Consider the following 23,703-nt stretch of genomic DNA (forward strand, 5'->3'; position numbering starts at 1 on the left):
TTTTGTACATAATTATCAGCATTTTGATTATATATAACTGAAATAAGGCAATAGATCCTATTGATTTTGTCACAATTTTCTATTAGAAGTAACTCATTTGGATGAAATATAAACTGAAGATTAAGAGATTGTGTTTCTGGCTCTCACTTTTACTATCAATAATCTAGGACAACCTGCTTCTGAGTCTTCCAATTCTTTGGCCAAATAGTAATAGCATTCATTATTTTCTTTATAGTAATGATGCAAGCATAATAATATTTATATGTATGTATGTTTATGAAGAGGACATTACAGAGTTTAACTTCATAGACATTAGCAACTTCTTTGTTAAGATAACAAAACATTAAAATAAGATACCGAAGAAAACTAGAAAATCTGGCCGGGTGCGGTGGCCCACACCTGCAATCCCAGCACTTTGGGAGGCCAAGGCTGGTGGATTGCTTGAGGTCAGGAGTTCGAGGCCAGCCTGGCCAACATGGTGAAACCCTGTCCCTACTAAAAATACAAAAATTAGCCAGATGTTGTGTGCCTGGTGTAGTCCCAGCTACTTGGGAGGCTGAGGCAGGTAATCATCACATTAACATTTTTGAGGAACATTTTAATCCAATCCTTCTATTGGCCATGTGAAAATTTGACAGCTTCCAGGATGTTAGCAGGGCTGGAATATCTAAAGGAATTAGATATTCCCTTGGGAAGCAGAGGTTGCAGTGAGCATCCTGGGAGGCAGATGTTGCAGTGATCCGAAATCACGCCAGTACACTCCAACCTGGCCGACAGAGTGAGACTTTGTCCCTCCCTCCCCCGAAAAAAGAAAGAAAGTTAGAAAATCTGTCTCAGAGAAAATTTTTAAAGAAATGGGTAAATAATTATCTTTCTGGACCTACCCTGTTTTTCTCACAGAGTCTCTCCACATAAGCCCTGGTCTAGGAATTCTCAATTCTTGATGTGTTTTAGAATCACTCAGGGAGCATTTAAGAATTTTAAGAATGCCTAAGTTTCCCCAGCCAAAAACCATTAAAATAAGCTTTTCGGGGGGTGGTAACTTGGATTCAGTATCTTTACACAGTTCTCTCGGTGATGCTCCTGTCTAATTAGGGTGGAGAACCCACTGTTTACTGAAGGAATCCATTGTATTTGAGTGCCTGGAAGATTAAAATAAACTGCTTCCTTAGCTCAGTAATCTGAGTGAGTGACTTCTATGTGAAAATGAGGACAAATCCTTGTGGGAGCAAAGAATAAGTATCTCTTAAGAGATCTTGTATTTTCTTTGTAACGATTATCTAAAACATCCTGTATAACAAAAATGACATATCCACTTATATAAGTTTCAATGATGTATTTAATCTTTCTTTGATCTGTGTTGGTTTTATTTTGAGGGAGGACATCTACCCTCACCGCAGTCCAAAGTCCTTTAAAACAAATATTTCCAGTTAACCAGATGTTCATGCCTTAATACTGCTTTACTTATTTCAAGCAATTCTTCATAAACCACAATTTCACCATAAAAAATTAGGATAAGTTGTTGGATTTCATTATAACAGTATTTTAAACTGGTATTTGTTGGAATCAAAGCACAGAGATATTCCATTTCATATAGATGTTTGAGGCATTGGGGAGGAGACATGGGCTATCTTATTCCACTTTGATAATTGAGAAGTAAAGATCTGAGCAGAGTTTTTTTGCTTTTAAATTTTTTAATGCCACCAACCCAAATGTCCATCAATGACAGACTGGATTAAGAAAATGTGGCACATATACACCATAGAATACTATGCAGCCATAAAAAAGGATGAGTTCATGTCCTTTGCAGGGACATGGATGAAGCTGGAAACCATCATTCTCAGCAAACTATCACAAGGACAGAAAACCAAACACTGCATGTTCTCATTCATAGGTGGGAACTGAACAATGAGAACACTTGGACACAGGGCGGGGAACATCACACACTGGGGCCTGTCGTGGGGTGGGGAGATGAGGGAGGGAGAGCATTAGGAGAAATACCTAATGTAAATGACGAGTTAATGGGTGCAGCAAACCAACACGGCACACGTATACATATGTAACAAACCTGCACGTTGTTTGTACCCTAGAACTTAAAGTATAATTTTATAAAAGAAAAAAAAGAAAATAAAATATTACTGCACCCCCTCCAAAAAAATTCTTTTAATGCCAACTGAGCCTAGGTGATGAACAGGGAAGGAGGGGTGAGCTAAGCAGAGAATATAAGAAGGGAAACTTCAGTGTGGAAGCCTGGGAATGGAAGTCTGGCATAGAAAAAGAGGGCAAAGAGAAGGTTCTCATACTTTTAGATGATCAGTGGATAACTCTAAGTCATCATGAGAGTTGGCCGTGTTTTCAAAGACTACCAAGTAAGATTCAATGTTGTGGAAAGTGTGTGACACTAAGGCCAAAGCCCAAAGGAGTACATAGAATAAGTACTATGATACTCAGTTGTGAGGGGAATCAATGAAAGCCGCAGGTATAAGCAATTTGTTTAAGAAAAATGACTGCAAATGGAAAAAGAGAGAAATAGTAGCTAGAGGGAAACTTGGGGTGGAATAAGACAATTAAAGTGAATCTCAGTTTTCTGGCTTAGAAGACCAGGTAAATGGTGGTGCCATTACTGAGATTAGGGAATATACCAAAGTATTTAGGAGGTTGTGAACGAATTCAGATCAGCAAGGAAATCACTGCATCCATGGACAAAGGTCCTTTGAATGGCGCACATGACATCTCTTTTGTCCTGACTGATATTCAGAAATTGGGCTGAACCATAGAGGCTGAGAATTCCCCCACGATCCTTGGCTAATTAGAAGAGATTGGTCTTAAGAAAGAAGTACCAGACTTACTGCTAGTCTGAGTAAGTTACAGCTTTAGAAATGAATTAAAAATAGGTGGATACAATGGTTCCAAGATGTCCAAACAGGAACAGCTCCAATCTACAGCTCCCAGTGTGAACAACACAGAAGACAGGTGATTTCTGCATTTCCAACTGAGGTACCGGGTTCATTTCACTGGGACTTGTCAGACAGTGGGTGCAGCACAGTGGGTGCAGCCACCAAGCATGAGCTGAAGCAGGGCAAGGCATCGCCTCACCTGGGAAGTGGAAGGGATCAGGGAATTCCCTTTCCTAGCCAAGGGAAGCTGTGACAGACAGCACCTGGAAAATTGGGTCACTCCCACCTGAATACTGCGCTTTTCCAATGGTCTCAGCAAATGGCACACCAGGAGATTATATCCCACGCCTGGCTCGGAGGGTCCCACACCCACAGAGCCTCGCTCATTGCTAGCCCAGCAGTCTGAGATGTGCAAGGCGGCAGGGAGGCTGGGGGAGGGGCGCCCGCCATTGCTGAGGCTTGAGTAGGTAAACAAAGCGGCTTGGAAACCTGAACTGGGAGGAGCCCACCGCAGCTCAAGGAGGCCTGCCTGCCTCTGTAGACTCCACCTCTTGGGGCAGGGCATAGCCAAACAAAAGGCAGCAGAAACCACTGCAGACTTAAATGTCCTGGTCTGACAACTTTGAAGAGAGTAGTGGTTCTCCCAGCACAGAGTTTGAAATCTGAGAATGGACAGACTGCCTCCTCAAGTGGGTCCCTGTCCCCCAAGTAGCCTAACTGGGAGGCACTCCCCAGTAGGGGCAGATTGACACCCCACACATCCAGGTACTCCTCTGAGACAAAGCTTCCAGAGGAACGATCAGGCAGCAACATCTGCTGTTCAGCAATATTCGCTGTTCTGCAGCCTCCGCTGCTGATACCCGGGCAACAGGGTCTGGAGTGGACCTCCAGCAAACTCCAACACACCTGCAGCTGAGGGTCCTGACTGTTAGAAGGAAAACTAACAAACAGAAAGGACATCCACACCAAAACCCCATCTGTATGTCACCATCATCAAAGACCAAAAGTAGATAAAACCACAAAGATGGGGGAAAAAACAGAGCAGAAAAGCTAAAACTTCTAAAAATCAGAACGCCTCTCCTCCTCCAAAGGAACACAGCTCCTCGCCAGCAATGGAACAAAGCTGGACAGAGAATGACTTTGATGAGTTGAGAGAAGAAGTCTTCAGACGATCAAACTTCTCCGAGCTAAAGGAGGAAGTTCGAACCCATCGCAAAGAAGCTAAAACCTTGAAAAAAGATCAGACAAATGGCGAACTAGAATAACCAGTGTAGAGAAGTCCTTAAATGACCTGATGCAGCTGAAAACCATGGCACAAGAACTATGTGACGAATGCACAAGCCTCAGTACCGACTCGATCAACTGGAAGAAAGGGTATCAGTGATTGAAGATCAAATGAATGAAATGAAGTGAGAAGAAAAGTTTAGAGAAAAAAAGAGTAAAAAGAAACAAGCAAAGCTTCCAAGAAATATGGGACTATGTGATTCTACGTCTGATTGGTGTACCTGAAAGTGACGCGGAGAATGGAACCAAGTTGGAAAACACTCTGCAGGATATTATCCAGGAGAACTTCCCCAACCTAGCAAGGCGGGCCAACATTCAAATTCAGGAAATTTGGAGAACCCCACAAAGATACTCCTTGAGAAGAGCAACTCCAAGACACATAATTGTCAGATTCACCAAAGTTGAAATGAAGGAAAAAATGTTAAGGGCAGCCAGAGAGAAAGGTCAGGTTACACACAAAGGGAAGCCCATCAGACTAACAGCAGAGCTCTCAGCAGAAACTCTCCAAGCCAGAAGAGAGTGGGGGCCAATATTCAACATTCTTAAAGAGAAGAATTTTCAACCCAGAGTTTCATATCCAGCCAAACTAAGTTTCATAAGTGAAGGAGAAATGAAATCCTTTACAACTGAGAGATTTTGTCACCACCAGGCCTGCCGTACAACAGCTGCTGAAGGAAGCACTAAACATGGAAAGGAACAACTGCTACCAGCCACAGCAAAAACATGCCAAATTGTAAAGACCATCAATGCTAGGAAGAAACCGCATCAACTAACGAGCAAAATAACTAGCTAACATCATAACGACAGAATCAAATTCACACATAACAATATTAACCTTAAATGTAAATGGGCTAAATGCTCCAACTAAAAGACACAGACTGGCAAATTGGATAAAGAGTCAAGACCCATCAGTGTGCTGTATTCAGGAGACCCATCTTATGTGCAGAGACACACATAGGCTCAAAATAAAGGGATGAAGGAAGATCTACCAAGCAAATGGAAAACAAAAAATGGCAAGGGTTGCAATCCTAGTCTCTGATAAAACAGACTTTAAACCAACAAAGATCAAAAGAGACAAAGAAGGCCATTACATAATGGGAAAGGAATCAATTCAACAAGAAGAGCTAACTATCCTAAATATATATGCACCCAATACAGGAGCACCCAGATTCATAAAGCAAGTTCTTAGAGACCTACAAAGAGACTGAGACTCCCACACAATAATAATGGGATACTTTAACACCCCACTGTCAACATTAGATAGATCAATGAGACAAAATTAAAAAGGATATCCAGGAATTGAACTCAACTCTGCACCAAGTAGACCTAATAGACATCTAGAGAACTCTCCACCCCAAATCAACAGAATATACATTCTTCTCAGCACCACATCACACTCCAAAACTGACCACATAGTTGGAAGTAAAGCACTCCTCAGCAAATGTAAAAGAACATAAATTATAACAAACTGTCTCTCAGACCACAGTGCAATCAAACTAGAACTCAGGATTAAGAAACTCACTCAAAACTGCTCAACTACATGGAAACTGAACAACCTGCTCCTGAATGACTACTGGGTACATAACGAAATGAAGGCAGAACTAACGATGCTCTTTGAAACCAATGAGAACAAAGAGAAAACATACCAGAATGTCTGGGACACATTTAAAGCAGTGTGTAGAGGGAAATTTATAGCACTAAATGCCCACAAGAGAAAGCAGGAAAGATCTAAAATTGACACCCTAACATCACAATTAAAAGAACTAGAGAAGCAAGAGCAAACACATTCAAAAGCTAGTAGAAGGCAAGAAGAAAACTAAGATCAGCGCAGAACTGAAGGAGATAGAGACACAAAAAATCCTTCAAAAGATCAATAAATCCAGGAGGTGGTCTTTTGAAAAGATCAACAAAATTGATAGACCACTAGCAAGACTAATAAAGGAGAAAAGAGAGAAGAATCAAATAGACGCAATAAAAAATGATAAAGGGGATATCACCACCAATCCCACAGAAATACAAACTACCATCAGAGAATACTATAAATACCTCTATGCAAATAAACTAGAAAATCTAGAAGAAATGGATAAATTCCTGGACACATACACCCTCCCAAGACTAAACCAGGAAGAAGTTGAATCCCTGAATAGACCAATAATGGGCTCTGAAATTGAGACAATAATTAACAGCCTACCAACCAAAAAAAGTCCAGGACCAGATGGATTCACAGCCAAATTCTACCAGAGGTACAAGGAGGAGCTGGTACCATTTCTTCTGAAACTATTCCAATCAACAGAAGAAGAGGGAATCCTCCATAATTCATTTTATGAGGCCAATATCATCCTGATACCAAAGCCTGGCAGAAACACAACAAAAAAGAATTTTAGACCACTATTCCTGATGAACATCGATGCAAAAATCCTCAAGAAAATATTGGCAAACCAAATCCAGCAGCACATCAAAAAGCTTATCCACCATGATCAAGTGGGCTTCATCCCTGGGATGCAAGGCTGGTTCAACATATGCAAATCAATAAACGTAATCCATCATATAAACAGAACGAAAGATAAAAACCACATGATTATCTCAAAAGTTGCAGAAAAGTCCTTTGACAAAATTCAACAGCCCTTCATGCTAAAAACTCTCAATAAATTAGGTACTGATGGGATGTATCTCAAAATAATAAGAGCTATTTATGACAAACCCACAGCCAATATCATACTGAATGGGCAAAAACTGGAAGCATTCCCTTTGAAAACTGGCACAAGACAGGGATGCCCTCTGTCACCACTCCTATTCAATGTAGTGTTGGAAGTTCTGGCCAGGGCAATCAGGCAGGAGAAATAAATAAAGGGTATTCAATTAGGAAAAGAGGAAGTCAAATTGCCCCCGTTTGCAGATGACATGATTGTATATTTAGAAAACCCTATTGTCTCAGCCCAAAATCTCCTTAAGCTGATAAGCAACTTCAGCAAAGCCTCAGGATACAAAACCAATGTGCAAAAATCACAAACATTCTTATACACCAATAACAGACAAACAGAGAGCCAAGTCATGAGTGAACTACCATTACAATTGCTTCAAAGAGAATCAAATACCTAGGAATCCAACTTACAAGGGATGTGAAGGACCTCTTCAAGGAGAACTACAAACCACTGCTCAACAAAATAAAAGAGGACACAAACAAATGGAGGAACATTCCATGCTCATGGATAGGAAGAATCGATATTGTGAGAATGGCCATACTGCCCAAGGTACTTTATAGGTTCAGTGCCATCCCCATCAAGCTACCAATGACTTTCTTCACAGAATTGGAAAAACTACTTTAAAGTTCATATGGAACCAAAAAAAGAGCCCTCATTGCCAAGACAATCCTAAACCAAAAGAACAAAGCTGGAGGCATCATGCTACCTGACTTCAAACTATACTACAAGGCTACACTAACCAAAACAGCATGGTACTGGTACCAAAACAGGTATATAGACCAATGGAACAGAACAGAGCCCTAGGAAATAATTCCACACATCTACAGCCATCTGATCTTTGACAAACCTGAAAAAAACAAGAAATAGGGAAAAGATTCCCTATTTAATAAATGGTACTGGGAAAACTGGCTAGCCATATGTAGAAAGCTGAAACTGAATCCCTTCCTTACACCTTATACAAAAATTAATTCAAGATGGATTAAAGACTTAAATGTTAGACATAAAACCATAAAAACCCTAGAAGAAGACCTAGGCAATACCATTCAGGACATAGGCATGGGCAAGGACTTCATGTCTAAAACACCAAAAGCAATGGCAACAAAAGCCAAAATTGACAAATGGGATCTAATTAAACTAAAGAGCTTCTGCACAGCAAAATAAGCTACCATCAGACTGAACAGGCAACCTGCAGAATGGGAGAAAATTTTTGCAATCTACTCATCTGACAAAGGGCTAATATCCAGAATCTATAAAGAACTCAAACAAACTTACAAGAAAAAAACAACCCCATCAAAAAGTGGGCAAAGGCTATGAACAGACACTTCTCAAAAGAAGACATTTATGCAGCCAACAGACACATGAAAAAATGCTCATCATCACTGGCCGTCAGAGAAATGCAAATCAAAACCACAATGAGATACCATCTCACACCAGTTAGAATGGCGATCATTAAAAAGTCAGGAAACAACAGGTGCTGGAGAGGATGTGGAGAAATAGGAACACTTTTACACTGTTGGTGGGACTGTAAACTAGTTCAACCACTGTGGAAGACAGTGTGGCGATTCCTCAAGGATCTAGAACTAGAAATACCATTTGACCCAGTCATCCCATTACTGGCTATATACCTAAAGGATTATAAATCATGCTGCTATAAAGACACATGCACATGTATGTTTATTGTGGTACTATTCACAGTAGCAAAAACTTGGAACCAGCCCAAATGTCCATCAATTATAGACTGGATTAAGAAAATGTGGCACATATACACCATGGAATGCTATGCAGCCATAAAAAAGGATGAGTTCATGTCCTTTGTAGGGACATGGATGAAGCTGGAAACCATCATTCTCAGCAAACTATCATAAGGATAAAAAACCAAACACTGCATATTCTCACTTATAGGTGGGAATTGAACAATGAGAACACTTGGACACAAGAAGGGGAACATCACACACTGGGGCCTGTCATGGGGTGGAGGTAGTGGGGAGGGATAGCATTAGGAGATATACCTAATGTAAATGACAAGTTAATGGGTGTAGCAAACCAAAATGGCACATGTATACAGAGGTAACAAACCTGCACGTTGTGCACATGTTCCCTAGAACTTAAAGTATAATAAAAAAATTAGTTAAAAATAAAACAATTACGTAAAAGCTGAATTGGTGGGGCAAGAACAGACAAGGGAGCAGTAAATGAATTCTATTTGGTCACCTTGAGTTTTGAGTGTGTACTGAAAATCCAGTGGGTGCAGGGCGAGGGTCGTCAAGCAAGGACATAAAAGGGCAGGACATGTCTGCCTAGGTTCATTCATTTAACAAAGATGTGTTAAGCACCTGTAGCAGATACCAGGTGCTAGCTTCTTCCTTAGAGGTACAAATATGTTTAAGGAATCTTCCTTCCATTGAGAGCTGAGGATGAAGATATTCAGAGTGGAGTGGGTCTGAAGTGACTGTTGGAGAAGGTTTCTACTGAAGGCATTGTTCGTATTTCCCACACCTTAGCCCTTCACCACATTTCTTCTTACTTTCATAAAATCTGCCCTTCTGATGACCATTTCTCATTTTTTTTTTGCTACTTCCAGATGGCAGATAAGGTTGACTGGTTACAAAGCCAAAATGGAGTATGCAAAGTTGATGTCTATTCTCCTGGAGACAACCAAGCCCAGGACTGGAAAATGGTAAGGGTCAACCTCTTAATAAACACTAGGTTAAGAATATGGGGGCGGTCATTAAGAGTGGCCTTATTCTCTCCACCATACCCCCAACCTCTTATTTTTCAAGGTGGGATTCTTGAGGCAGGTGGGAAATCAGCCCCTATAGAACAAAACATTCCGATTTATAGTTTTCTGAAAAAAATTCCCATCCTATGGTATTTAATATGCTATAACTAATGAAACATATATGTACACATGAGCTGTATATCATATATGTATATATAAATATGTATATGTCAGCTGTATATTACAGCTATAAAATTTTAATTTTCAAACAGAGAGGAATTGGAGATAAATGTCTCCAAGGCTTATAGAAAATATTTTCTAAAATGTAGGATGCCTTAAAATTCTCAGAACTATAAACTGTCATCCAAGTAACATTGTCATCCTGCCTTCATCATTCAACAAACATTTATTAAATGCTTACTTAGTATAAGGCAATGTATTAGTCAGGGTCTAGTTAGAAGATAGAAACCATACCAGTAACTTAACATTTAAAAATTATTTACTAATAAAACATAGTTCACTGCTAAAAGGCATAAAAGAGGACTCTAGGAATCCCAGAAATAACAAATGCAGAAAGCAGCTACTACCCCCAGGCTGAGATTACATAAACAGGGAAGAAACTAAGTGATACTCACAAGAGCTCCTTCTCCTTCAACCAAAGCTGCTTCCCATCTCTTTGGAGAGAATGTGGCTGCCACAGGAAACTTGCCAGAGGGAAGCCCTTTCCTCCTGCTCTGACCATGCGGTGTCCCCCAGTACCCTCTGTTGACAAAACCAACTGCAAAGGAGAAATGTTTAGGGTTCAGCTCTGGTGTCACAAAGCAAGGCAAAGAAAGGTGGATTTGGAGTGAGAGACAGTAAATCAATAACTGGCACAGAGACTGTACTGACTGTCAGGGTCAGAGATATAAAAATAAACTAGAATCCTCTCCTTTTAAGGATCTCATAATCTAATGGAATCACTATTATTAATAGACTCTTTGTACTATTACAACATTTATCAGACTGGGCACAGTGGCTCACACCTGAAATCCCAACTCTTTGGGCGGCCAAGGCAGGAAGACTGTTTGAACTCAGGAGTTGGAGACCAGCCTGGGCAACATGGTGAAACTCTGTCTTTACTTAAAAAAGAATTAGCCAGAGTGGAGGCACGCCCCTGTAGTTCCAGCAACTTGAGAGGCTGAGGCAGGAGAATCACTTGAGCCCAGAAGTTTGAGATCGCAGTGAGCTATGACCATGCCACTGTGCTCCAGCCTGGGCAACAGTGAGACCCTGTCTCAAAAAAAAAAAAAAAAGTTAACATTTATCAAACATTTATTTGCATGTAATCAAATGCAAATGACCCGTCTTCTTCTGTTTGTCCAAATCTGGCCGATCTATAGAAAGTTTTAAAGAGAAAATGCTAACAAATCTACATAAGACATTAAGACATAAAGATAATAAATATTCAATTACTATAGAATAAGGGCCAACCAAAACTGCTTCTACTAGATCTTTGATTTACTTCTGCCCTTTCATTTGGAGAAACAAAAGGCAGATCAGTTTCAATGTTAAATCAAATGAACTTAGTGATTTTTCACTAAGTGAGAACCAAGAAAGAATATAACAATTACTGCCCCTCTGAACCTTATCATTCATTTTGGAAAATAAAAAATACGCATATGAAAGTAGAAATGTCGGTGAGCGTAGCGGCTCCGGCCCCGAGAGCAGATGCCACGGCCCCCACTACCACCACCGTAGACTCGCTCTTGTCCTCTGGGCCGCGCCTGGGGCTTCAGCCCGCGGCTCCGCTTGCCGCGTCTCAGGTTTCTTTACCTCCAGAAAGAACAAAATTGACCCATTGAATTCTGGAAGTTCATTGAAGAGTCTGAAATTAGGGACTTATTTCAAATTTGAACATGGCTAATCGAGGCACAAGAAGACCCAACGGCCCAAATACTGGAAATAAAATATGCCAGTTCTAACGAGTACTTCTGGGAGAGTCTGCTCTTGGCAAACCAAGCCTAGTGCTTCCTTTTGTGAAAGGCCAATTTCATGAATTTCAAGAGAGTACCATTGGGTTAACTCTCAAAGTGGTAAAAGCTGTTTCTTTGTGAAATATGGGCCCAAAAAGAAAACCAACTGCTAGTGCTGGTGATGGAAGTGAAGAGAAAATGAAGAGATCTAAGAGTGATGATGGTTCTTAGCCAGAAAATAGACATTTTGGATAAATTAAAGTGGTTTCACAGATTCAGCTGATTTTCTAACCCAAACTGTGTGTCTTGATGACACTACAGTATAGTTTGAAATATGGGATACAGCTGGTCAAGAACAATACCGCAGCCTAGCACCAATGTACTGCAGAGGAGCACAAACAGCCGTCGTTGTATACGATATCACAAATGAGGAGTCCTTTGCAAGTGCGAAAAATTGGGCTGAAGAACTTCAGAGGCAAGCATGTCCTGACATTGTAATAGCTTTATCAGGAAACAAGGCTGACCCAGCAAATAAAAGAGCAGTAGATTTCCAGGAAGCACAGCCCTATGCAGATGACAATAGTTTATTATTCATGAAGACATCAGCTAAAACATCAATGAATGTAAATGAAATGTTCATGGCAATAGCTAAAAAATTGCCAAAGAATGAACCACGAAATGCAGGAGCAGACTCTGCCAGAGGAAGAGGAGTAGCCCTTACTGAACCCACACAACCAACCAGGAGTCAGTGTGTAGTAATTAAACCTCCAGTTGGAACTAGCTGGAATAGTGTTCTGCTTCTTAAATGTTAGTAACAATGCAACTGGACCATTTAACCAGCCCAGTGTGACTTCCAAAAGAAGAGACTTATGATAGAGTCAAGTTTCTAATACAGAATTATTTTACGTGTTTTGAACTTAATTTTTAATAACATGCATGGGTCCCTCTTACTAATGTTACAGCAGTAAGGAAAAACGAGGACTATGTGTACATTTGGTTTCATTGGAAGGTTGGGGGAATAATTTCTCATCACTGGGAATATAGGCAAATGACTATCTGGACCCGCAGTTAACCAGCCCATTTCTCCACACTGATACAGTAGTCACCTGTGAAAAAAATTTAGAATTTACTAATTTGGGCTTTTCAAAAACATTCTTTTTGTAGAAGGAGATTCTAAAGTTATTTATGCTTAGCCGTAGTATTCCGGCAAATGTTCATTTTTTTCCTGGTATCAGTATTTAAAATGAACATTCCATATTTTAATAAATTATGCCACATATACAAGGTGGGGGGTGGGTGGAAAGAGCGTTAATGGCATCTAAATTATAGCCAGTCCTGTTTTTTGGGGTTTTTTTCTTAATGGGGTAAAAAAAATCAAATGCAACCCCATCATGTTTTAGGAATTTGAGAACTAATAAATGCATCTTAATGGATAGTGTTTCTTTCAAACATGTGAGTTCTTTAACAAAAATGAAATAAGCCAGGTGTCTGTGATTTCTAATTAATCACTGCTGGCCATGACATAGGTTTTGTTGTTTGATGCAGGGAGGGGACTTTCGTTCGCTTGTGACACAATGTAGTCAATGCACTAACAATTATGTATATTTAAACTTCATTATTTTAAATTCCATCTTCAGCTGTACTGTCAATAGCGTACTGCAGTATAGTCTCCATATATGTATCACTTTTCTGTAATGTTTAAGAGTTGCTTAAAAGTATACAAAATGTACAGTTACTAAAACAGCCAATTGTTTCTCTCTCCCCCTTTGACAGGAAGGGGCTTCAGTTGTTCCTCCATGACTAGAACCATAACGAACAATGTACCCATAATTTGTAACATAAAGTATTGCAATATGTTAGTAACAATCTTGCAGCCTTGTTTTCCAACCTTCATTTTATTTTGATCAGTTCAGTATATTGCACTAATTATTTTCGGTGTTTTCCTTACATGAGAGCTACCATGTGTCAGAGACGATTTAATCTATGTAAGTGTTGGACTGTTAGGAGAACTTGTACATTTACAATAATGCAGAATTAGGAAAATGGGTCACCAGCGTTTAGTTTTATATTGAGGTTCTCAGGTTTGAATACAGTGGTATAAAAAGCAAAAAAAAAAAAAAAAAGAATATAGAAATGTCACTTGAAAGTGCTGAATAACTGTTGGACTAATGAAAAGCAGTTCATGACTATTTGTCAAATGTATTTTCTAGACAATAAATGCTGTAAGTGTTTAAAGAATTGATCATTTCAAAATGGGAGGTGGTCAGAGAAAATTTTATAAAGTATGTTTAATTGAGACAAAGGTGGAGAAGAGAAATAGGACAGGGAGGTAGATAGCTGACTTAAAACTACTGAAGCAAAAGATGGTGAGCAGAGAAAATAAAACCCATTAATTCTTTTTATATTATCCTTCATGGACATGAAAATTTGCCTCAGGATTCAGAAATACTGAGATAATTTGGCATCTAACTTCCCTAACTGCTCAGAATACTATTGCGTAAGAAGAGGAAGGTTGCAAGAGGATAAAGGCGTTTGGAGAGATGGATGTTTGGTCATGGACTGCATTGATAAGAAAGGAAATGTGGGTACTTAGTTTTCAGTCACTACAGTTTGATTAACACCTTTTGCAAAATCCTTGTGGATAGAGGGGAATAATAAACATACGGTATACACATTTTAGGTTTAAAAATATGTAGACATCAAAAACCCATAAACACAGCAACTTAACACAATTCTGTGGACTCCATTGTAAAGCTCTATACTATGCTGTAGGTTTGGTTTTTTATTTTTATTTTTTTTTAATTTTATTTATCTTTTAAAATATATTCTTTGTAGAGATGGGTTTTCGCCATGTTGCCCAGGCTGGTCTCAAACTCCTGAACTCAAGCGAGATCTGCCCACCTTGGCCTCCCAAGGTGATGGGACTGCAGGCGTGAGCCACTACCCCCAATCAGTTTGGGTTTGTTGTTTTTTTAAAAAAATTGAAAAGGGCAAAAGAATAAACCCCACAGCTGCACTCTAGTAAGGCTTTCCTGTACTGTTACAGCCCAATTATGGAAACACACCTATTTGCAAGTTGATGTGCTTGTTCGTAAATAACTAGTTATCATTTTCAAAAAAAGGGTAAAATTATCACTTCGAAACAGAGACAAAAATGAATACATATGAAAGATTGTATCCACCTCAGTAGTGAGGAAATCAGTTAGGTATTACCACCAGTTCAAAGGAGAATTCTTTAAAGATACACTTATAGATCAGGAATATTGAAATAAATGTGCAAACAAAAGTAAAACTGACCTGCTCCACAATGGGGAAGGGAAATCAACCAGACTTCCACTAGACGGAATTTTCACAACTATAGACAAGAGTTGTTTTGCACTGCTATCAATTATCTACAGCTTGCAGAACTGTAAAATAGCTCCCACAGACTGAGAATCAGGTCATGTGGAAGACTGAAGACAATACTTAGTCTGTAGGCTGTAGACAATGCTTAGTTTCCTATTGAAGCACAACTTTTTTTCCCTGTAGGCTTCCCCATTTTGATAAAAATTAAAATAATCTCAAGGTAAGATTATTCTTGACCACAAAATGAGGCTAGTCTCATTAGATTTGGCCTGGTTATTTACATAGGTGCAGCAACTGGATAGGCCTAAGTATGCTTTACCGGAAGTTCTCATAAGGAATCTCAGATTGGATTTTTAAAGCCCTCTATTGGCCGGGTGCGGTGGCTCACGCCTGTAATCCCAGCACTTTGGGAGGCCGAGACGGGCGGATCACGAGGTCAGGAGATCAAGACCATCCAGGCTAACGCAGTGAAACCCCGTCTCTACTAAAAACACACAAAAATTAGCTGGGTGTGGTGGCGGCGCCTGTAGTCCCAGCTACTCGGGAGGCTGAGGCAGGAGAATGGTGGGAACCCGGGAGGCGGAGCTTGCAGTGAGCTGAGATCCGGCCACTGCACTCCAGCCTGGGCGACAGAGCGAGACTCCGTCTCAAAAAAAAAGCCCTGTATTGTTTACTGTCCTGAGATTAGGAGGTCAAGCCTAAGAAATGCTCTCCACCAGGTTTCACCTGCAGTCCCTAGGAAAACAAGCAGGTTTACATTTCGACTTCTCTGAAATAGTCTAAACCACTAATATTAATTATAACTGCTGACCCAAAGTTAACAGTTATGATGATGAAAGAATATACCCTCTTTCTATATCACAAAAAAACTAGGGGTGAGGAGTATATAATTGGGAACATCACACACCAGCTGAAATGCAGATGAGTAGAACTCGTGACTGCAGAGGAAGACGATTCCTCCAGTCACATACACCCCTTATACCACCTAAGCGGAGAAGATGAACAGACTCATTAACAGACTTAAAGATATAACCTCTCTATAAGTGATTTAAAAAAATAAGCAAAAGCATATAAACTTTATGCTTGGCCATCAATGTCTCAGTGTTCCATCTTACTTAGAAATGATCTACATATCAATGAATATGCATTAACTCAATGTAATACCATCCAGCGTTTTAACTTATATAAAGATGTTGGAAACTTATCATTAGGCTGGCATACTATGAAACATAAGAACTGTTGAAATAAAGTTTGTCAGAATGATTATTGAACTTGGTTAAATGCAAATTTACATTTTTCTTAATCTTAAGCATTAAATAGAAGTAATGCTGGCATTTTTTGGATCTGTAAACCTGTATAAGTTTAGGAAAAGCATATCAAAGTAAAATAAAAGCATACGATTGTATATTTAACATTGATAAATAAGAAAAGACATAGCTGTTTTTATTAAACCAAAATTATTCAACTAGTATTATTTGCCAAAGATTTACCTAATTTATGTGAACTTGGGTTTCTAAAATAGTTCTGAGGTAGGTTCCGTAAAAATACTTTTTTTTCTTCTCATTCCCCTTGAATATTTTAAATATTAAGAGCTTGATTTCCTCATTTTTGAGGGATGTCAAGAATATGTAATTTACATAAGTGTGTTTGTGTGTGTGTGTGTGTGTGAGCATGCACCAGTCAGAATAAACATCCTTTAAGAGACTTCGTAGTATAACACATGAATACTCTCTGGAGGAAGACGTTGCTGCTTACACCTAACATTTTCTGAATTACAGACACATTTTCTGAATTACGGACACATAGCATTACAGACACTGATAGAGACAGTTTATAGCCTCAGTTCTAAACTTTCAGCCACACTTTGTGTCAAAAATAAACCAGAAACATAAAACTCACCTGTCCAGATATCAAAGAGCACTTCTCCTTCCAAGTGAGCACAAATGTCTTAACTGATGAACTTAAGGTGGACAAAAAAATACTGTCAAAACAAATTTTCTGTTGCCTCGCACCCAACAGAGGATATAACTCTATAAATATCCTCTGAGATTACCAAATGGTCAGACAATAAAATCAAATTTCCAATCATTGCTGCCACCAATTGGCCAGAAACAAACTGAAATGAGAACCAAAACCAAAATTAGTAGAGAGGAAAATTAGAACTAGAAAAACCGAATGTCTGCAAACTTCTATTGCCACTCTGGGGGCTGAGAAAAGACACGCCTGGTGCACCTGTCTCTTGAGGACGTTTATCTCCATTAGGTGGATCTATTGGGCATCTTGGCGGAAGACTTCCAAAACTGTTAAAAGAGAATTCTCAAAGAAGGGTAAAATAATGACTCCCATACATATACAAAAATGAATATGTGTTAAAGATTTTATTTAACTCATTAACAAGGAACTGGTGAGGTTCAAAAGACACATATAGCTTGGAGATATTGAAGTGAATGTGCCATTGGAGGCAAAACTGACCTTCTCTGCAGTGGGAGAGGCAGTCAGTCGACCCTCCCCTTATAGGTGTCTAGACAAGAATTATATTGCATTGATGTCAGTTATCCACAGTTAATAGAGTTGTAAAATAGCTCCAAGAGAATGAGAATCAGATAATCTGGAAGGGTGTGCTATAGACGATGTGTGGTTTTCCGCTAAAGCACAAAATACCCCATATAGTAGCTATTATTCTAATTAGGAGAACCACTGGGAGCATTTTGAACCAAGCACAATGGACCTTAACTCCGACATGGTAACAAGCCACTTAAACCAGTCCTGCAGACAACTAGCACAACTACTTTTCCTTTCTTTCCAAGTAATCAAAGCACAGCAGGATATTGTAGAGGTGGAGAGCCCAGATTTTAGGATCAGAATTGGATCTGAATATGAAACCCCACCATGCTGTGAGATGCCCGGCAAACTATTTAACTTCTCTAAGTCTCTGTTTTCTTACCCGTGAAACTGGAAGAATAAAACCTATCTTACTAGGCGAATATGAGGATTAAACAAAATAGTGCATGTAAAGCATTTAGCACAGTGCCTGGCAAACATTACAAGTACTTCACAAATAGTAACTAGTAACTATATGACACTTGGTAATAAAAATACCAAATTGTTCTTTAAAGGTGGGCAATATTTGTGGTCATTCTCAGATAGATATATGAACTCCAATAATTACAGTGATTCTTTACATTTAATAATAAATAGGACACTTTCATATATATTATGCTATTTTATCTTGTGTTTCAGAGTTTTTCCCACATGCAGATGGTACAATTTATAAACATGTAAAAGTGTTCATATGCTTATCACAGCTAGTGTCCATCAAAGAATCTGTATTCACACAAAACGAATAAATTGCCCATACATATTAACTCCTGAATTATAAATCAGATTGTTAACTTAAATGATGTCAGTCCATTGGAAGCCCTTTAACATATCCAGATAGTGTTTGTGCAGCCTGGCAAAGTGATTAATTATGCACAATTTTCCCTGAATTTTCTCATTTTTTGGAAACTATACTTGTAATAAGATCTAAATAAAAACAGGTAAACCATAGAAAATAGCAATTAATATTAAAACAGGAAAAAATCTGATTCCATTCATATGCTAACTCTTCTATCTAGCTGATGACTGTCAGATCTGTTTTTCAATTTTTAAGTTCAGGAGTACACGTGCACGTATGTTGCATAGGTAAACTTGTGTCATGGGGGTAGTTGTACAGATTATTTCATCACCCAGGTGTTAAGCCTAGTACCCATTAGTTATTTTTCCCTGTCCTCTCCCTCCTCCCTACCTGCACTCTCCAAAAGGCCCCAGTGGGTGTTGTTCCCCTCTATGTGTCCATGTGTTGTCATCATTTAGCTCCCACTTATAAGTATCAACATGTGGTATTTGGTTTTCTGTTCATGAATCAACCTAAATGCCCATCAATGATCAACTGGATAAAGAAAATGTGGTACGTATACACCATGGAATACTATGCAGCCATTAAAAAAGAATGATATCATGTCCTTTACAGGGACATGGATGGAGCTGGAGGTCTGATAGCAGACTATCAGATCTTAAAGATTTATGTCATTAGAAGCAATATAATACACTAGCTGAGCGCATGGGCTGTGGAGTCAGACTGCCAGGGCTGGAATTTCTGCTCCATCAATGGTTAGCTGTATTATTTCAAATAAGTTACAAACTTAACCTCTCAGTTCTTCAATTTCCTCCTCTGTAAAATGAGGATAATAAGAGAGCTAAATCTCAGGTTTATTATGAAACTAATTAAATGAGATAATAGTCTTAAAATACTTGGAACAACGTCTGATACACAGTGAGTACTCCATAAATGGTTACTTTTACTGCCAAGATGGAGCAATCTTGAGAGGGCTGATGACATTTGTAACTGAACTTTGAGGTTGTCTTGAATATCCCATATCTTTACTTGGTTATAGTCAGATGAATCCTTGTCTATTTTTAAGGACACCTCCACGGATCCTGTCAGAGTGCTCAGCTGGCTCCGCAGAGACCTGGAGAAAAGTACAGCAGAGTTCCAAGATGTTAGGTTCAAACCCGGAGAATCATTTGGTGGGGAAACGTCCACCTCAGGAGACCCACACAAAGGTTTCTCTGTAGACTATTACAACAACACCAAGGGCACTCCAGAAAGATTGCATTTTGAGATGACTCACAAAGAGAATCCTTGCCAGGGCCCCAGGGCCCAACTTGGCAATGGGAGTTCAGTAGATGAAGTTTCCTTCTATGCTAACCGCCTCACAAATCTAGTCATAGCCATGGCCCGCAAAGAGATCAATGAGAAGATCGATGGCTCTGAAAACAAATGTGTCCATCAGTCATTGTACATGGGGAATGAACCCCCACCCACCAAAAGCCTCAGTAAGATAGCATCAGAGCTTGTGAATGAGACCGTCTCTGCCTGTTCCAGGAATGCTGCCCCAGACAAGGCTCCTGGCTCTGGAGACAGAGCCTCAGGATCATCACAAAGTCCCCCAAATTTGAAATACAAGTCCACTTTGAAGATCGAGGAGCGCGCCAAAGAAAGACAGGGTCCAGAGGACAAGCCTGCTTCTAAGAAGTCTTTCTTCTATAAGGAAGTGTTTGAATCTCGTAATGGAGATTATGCCAGAGAGAGTGGAAGGTTCTTTCCTCGGGAGAGAAAGAGGTTTCGAGGGCAGGAAAGGCCTGATGACTTTACAGCTTCTGTTAGTGAAGGGATCATGACCTATGCTAACAGTGTGGTGTCTGATATGATGGTCTCCATCATGAAGACACTGAAGATCCAAGTGAAAGACACAACCCTTGCCACCATCCTACTGAAGAAGGTTCTGCTCAAGCATGCAAAAGATGTGGTCTCGGATCTCATCGACTCCTTCATGAGGAACCTCCATAGCATCACAGGGACCCTCATGACTGACACACAGTTTGTCTCGGCTGTGAAAAGAACTGTCTTCACTCACGGAAGCCAAAAGGCCGCAGATATCATGGATGCCATGCTAAGGAAGCTGTACAATGTAATGTTTGTCAAGAAAGTCCCTGAGCATGTCAGGAAAGCCCAAGACACGGCTGAGAGTTATTCCCTCATCTCCATGAAAGGAATGGGTGATCCTAAACACCGAAATGTGAACTTTCACATGAAATCTGAAACTAAATTGAGAGAACAAATGTATTCTGAACCCAAATCAGAGGAGGAGACTTGTGCCAAAACTCTGGGTGAACACATTATCAAAGAGGGGCTGACCTTGTGGCATAAAAGTCAACAGAAAGAATGTAAATCTCTAGGTTTCCAGCAGGCAGCATGTGAAGCTCCCAACACACAGTGTAAGCCTTCACCAGACATTTCCTTTGAGTACCCTGAAGATATTTGCAACCTCAGCCCTCCTCCATATCCCCCAGAGAAACCTGAGAATTTTATATGTGATTCAGACTCCTGGGCCAAGGACCTGATCGTATCTGCCCTACTTCTGATTCAATATCACCTGGCCCAGGGAGGAAGAAGGGATGCACAGAGCTTCCTTGAAGCTGCTGGCACCACCAACTTTCCTGCCAATGAGCCTCCTGTAGTTCCTGATGAATCCTGCCTGAAGTCTGCTCCCATTGTAGGTGACCAAGAACAAGCAGAAAAGAAGGACCTAAGGAGTGTTTTCTTCAATTTCATCCGGAACTTACTTAGTGAGACCATTTTCAAGCGTGACCAGAGCTCTGAACCCAAGGTGCCGGAACAGCCAGTTAAGGAAGATAGGAAGTTGTGTGAAAGACCTTTAGCCCCGTCTCCCCCTAAACTATGTGAAGATGATGAGACCCCTGGTGCCCTTTCTGGGCTGACCAAGATGGTTGTCAGCCAGATAGATGGCCACATGAGTGGGCAGATGGTAGAACATCTGATGAACTCAGTGATGAAGCTGTGTGTCATCATTGCGAAGTCCTGTGATTCTTCTTTGGCAGAGCTGGGAGATGACAAGTTGGGAGATGACAAGTCTGGAGATGCCAGTAGGCTAACTTCGGCCTTCCCAGATAGTTTATATGAGTGTTTGCCAGTCAAGGGCACAGGGTCAGCAGAAGCTCTCCTGCAGAATGCCTATCAAGCTATCCATAATGAAATGAGAGGTATATCAGGTCAGCCTCCTGAAGGGTGTGCAGCACCCAAGGTGATTGTCAGCAATCACAACCTAACGGATACAGTTCAGAACAAGCAACTCCAAGCCGTCCTTCAATGGGTAGCTGCCTCTGAGCTCAATGTCCCTATTTTGTACTTTGCTGGTGATGATGAAGGGATCCAGGAGAAGGTAAGAAACAAAGGCAGAGGAATTTGGAAGCTTTATTAAGAGTTAACTAGGGCTTTAAGTTCTGGTTTCTTTCTGAATGGGAAGATAGCCACAGGGAAGGTAAAATGGAAACAGTAGGATTTGAAGATCATACCTCTTGGCAGAGATAATGGATAAAGTAAAATTAGATTTTGCCCAATACAAGGCATATCAAAGGGGAAAGGGGGGGATAAATGATGTTTTTCTGTTTTCTGCATTTAGGAGTAGGAGTGTACAGATGAGGAACCTCCAAGAGACCTAGTGAAAGAATCAGATTAAGGTCTGGGCTCTAGGCTGAGTTTTGAATAGGACAGCATTGCTCAAAGGATGAGATGAAGCTGGAAAGTAGCCCTAGGATGTGTTAGGGAAGAGGCAGTGTCTGAATTTATGACCTTTCCAAACGTGCCATTACTGTCTTAGCTGGTTGTCTAGGTGGTGTTGGGGATTTGAAAGGATTCAGTCGATAACACCCTTCTTCCCCCTACCCTAAATTCTGAATCAGTTGACAAGTAAGACTAAAGCATAAGGCAGATGGGAAATCAACTTATCACTGTTATTACTGATAAAGGTAAACGTGCCTGATAAGTTCTTGTTCTCCATGCAAGGTGCCCAATAAGCATCAGAAGTGCTCGCCAAAGGGAGGGTTTGAGTCTGGAGAACACGCACACTTACCCAAGATGCTGCTGCTTCATACTGAAGTGGGGGAAGTAAAAAGACCATCCCCACAACCTTCTCTTCTCTCTCTTCTCTGCCTTCTCGCTCTCTCTCTCTCTCTCTCTCTGTGTGTCTCATTTTCTCTTCCTCAGTGCTTTTCATTGTCTCCTCTTGATTGAGAAAAGTGGAACACCTGCTGTTAATCATTCAGTAGCAAAAGGTGGTACAAGAGGCTAGGATTATTTAGAAAAATTCATCATCATAGAAATCAAAAGATATAGAAAAAAAGGCTTTCTCTGCTTAATTCAGTCGTATTTACATGGTATTAGCAACGCTTGCAACTGGGTCGCTACGTTTATCTGATGACTGGAAAGACACACGATTGCAGAGCATCCAGATTAGGCTATATCAAGCCTAAACAAGAAACTGTATGGTCTTTGACTTTGGTCTTAGCAAGACTACACTTGCTACTCAAAGTGTAGTCTGTGGACCTACAACATTGGCATCACCTGGAAGCTTTTTAGAAGGGCAGAATCTCACACATCCCTCCAGACCTACTGAATCAGAATCTTCATTTTAGCAAAATACGCACGTGAGTTGTGTGCACATTCAAGTTAGGCTAGAAGACAATGTGAACTTCCAATATTAGATCTATTCCTAAGGGTCCTTGGCAAGCTCTGTCTCCATGCAGGGTTTCCAATCTGTAAAACAGACAACTACTTTATAGTATATAGCAATTAGCAGAGGTGGGGAGTGGGAGGCTATATTCTGAAGAGAATTTAAACTGATGAAAAAATCTAAAAATAAGCATAGCCTTCAGGTATATAATGTGTCAGAAAGCCTTTTGTAGCCATCTTTGAAATCAAACCCATCATATATAACATACATAATACATTCTGGCTTTAGACTTTTTTTGAATTGGAATGTGTTGTTTTAGATTATTTTAAATTGAAACATGTCTCTAAAATAGGACAATATACTTGCAGTCCCCCACTTTTATACACACCCCCCCAACACACACACACCCCTTTGTCTACTCTAAAGATAAGGACAGTCATCTATTTTGTTGACGCCCTCTAAGAGTAGAAGGAACGAGAAGCAGCATGTTCAAACTTCAACTAATAAATAGACGCACTGAATATTAGTATATTTTTACGAACAGGGATGACATAGACACCAAGGAAACTGCCTAAAAATGACTTTTTGAAAAGAGATTAATGTATGCAAATATTCTCATACTGATTCAGATGATTGAACCTGCTGTCACTGGAATGTCTGTGAGCCTAATGTCTTTAAATACACTTGTATTTATTTTTGAATAAAATGTGTGCATAGTTCAAAATT

The 23,703-nt window shown here is 40.0% G+C and overlaps 1 protein-coding gene and 1 pseudogene across 1 annotated transcript in view; both read left to right on the plus strand.

The window, feature by feature from the left end:
• Positions 1 to 23,703, plus strand: part of AKAP3 (A-kinase anchoring protein 3) — a 36,805-nt gene that overhangs the window by 3,352 nt on the left and 9,750 nt on the right. Inside the window, exons 3-4 of the mRNA XM_025401452.1 lie at positions 9,465 to 9,560; positions 19,366 to 21,687. Of these exons, the coding sequence (XP_025257237.1) occupies positions 9,465 to 9,560; positions 19,366 to 21,687 (2,418 nt within the window). The remainder of the gene's footprint in view (positions 1 to 9,464; positions 9,561 to 19,365; positions 21,688 to 23,703) is intronic.
• On the plus strand, positions 11,501 to 12,758 carry LOC112634253 (annotated as a pseudogene).

This window comes from Theropithecus gelada, chromosome 11 (genome assembly GCF_003255815.1).
Source record: "Theropithecus gelada isolate Dixy chromosome 11, Tgel_1.0, whole genome shotgun sequence".
In the NCBI taxonomy this organism is placed as follows: domain Eukaryota; kingdom Metazoa; phylum Chordata; class Mammalia; order Primates; family Cercopithecidae; genus Theropithecus; species Theropithecus gelada.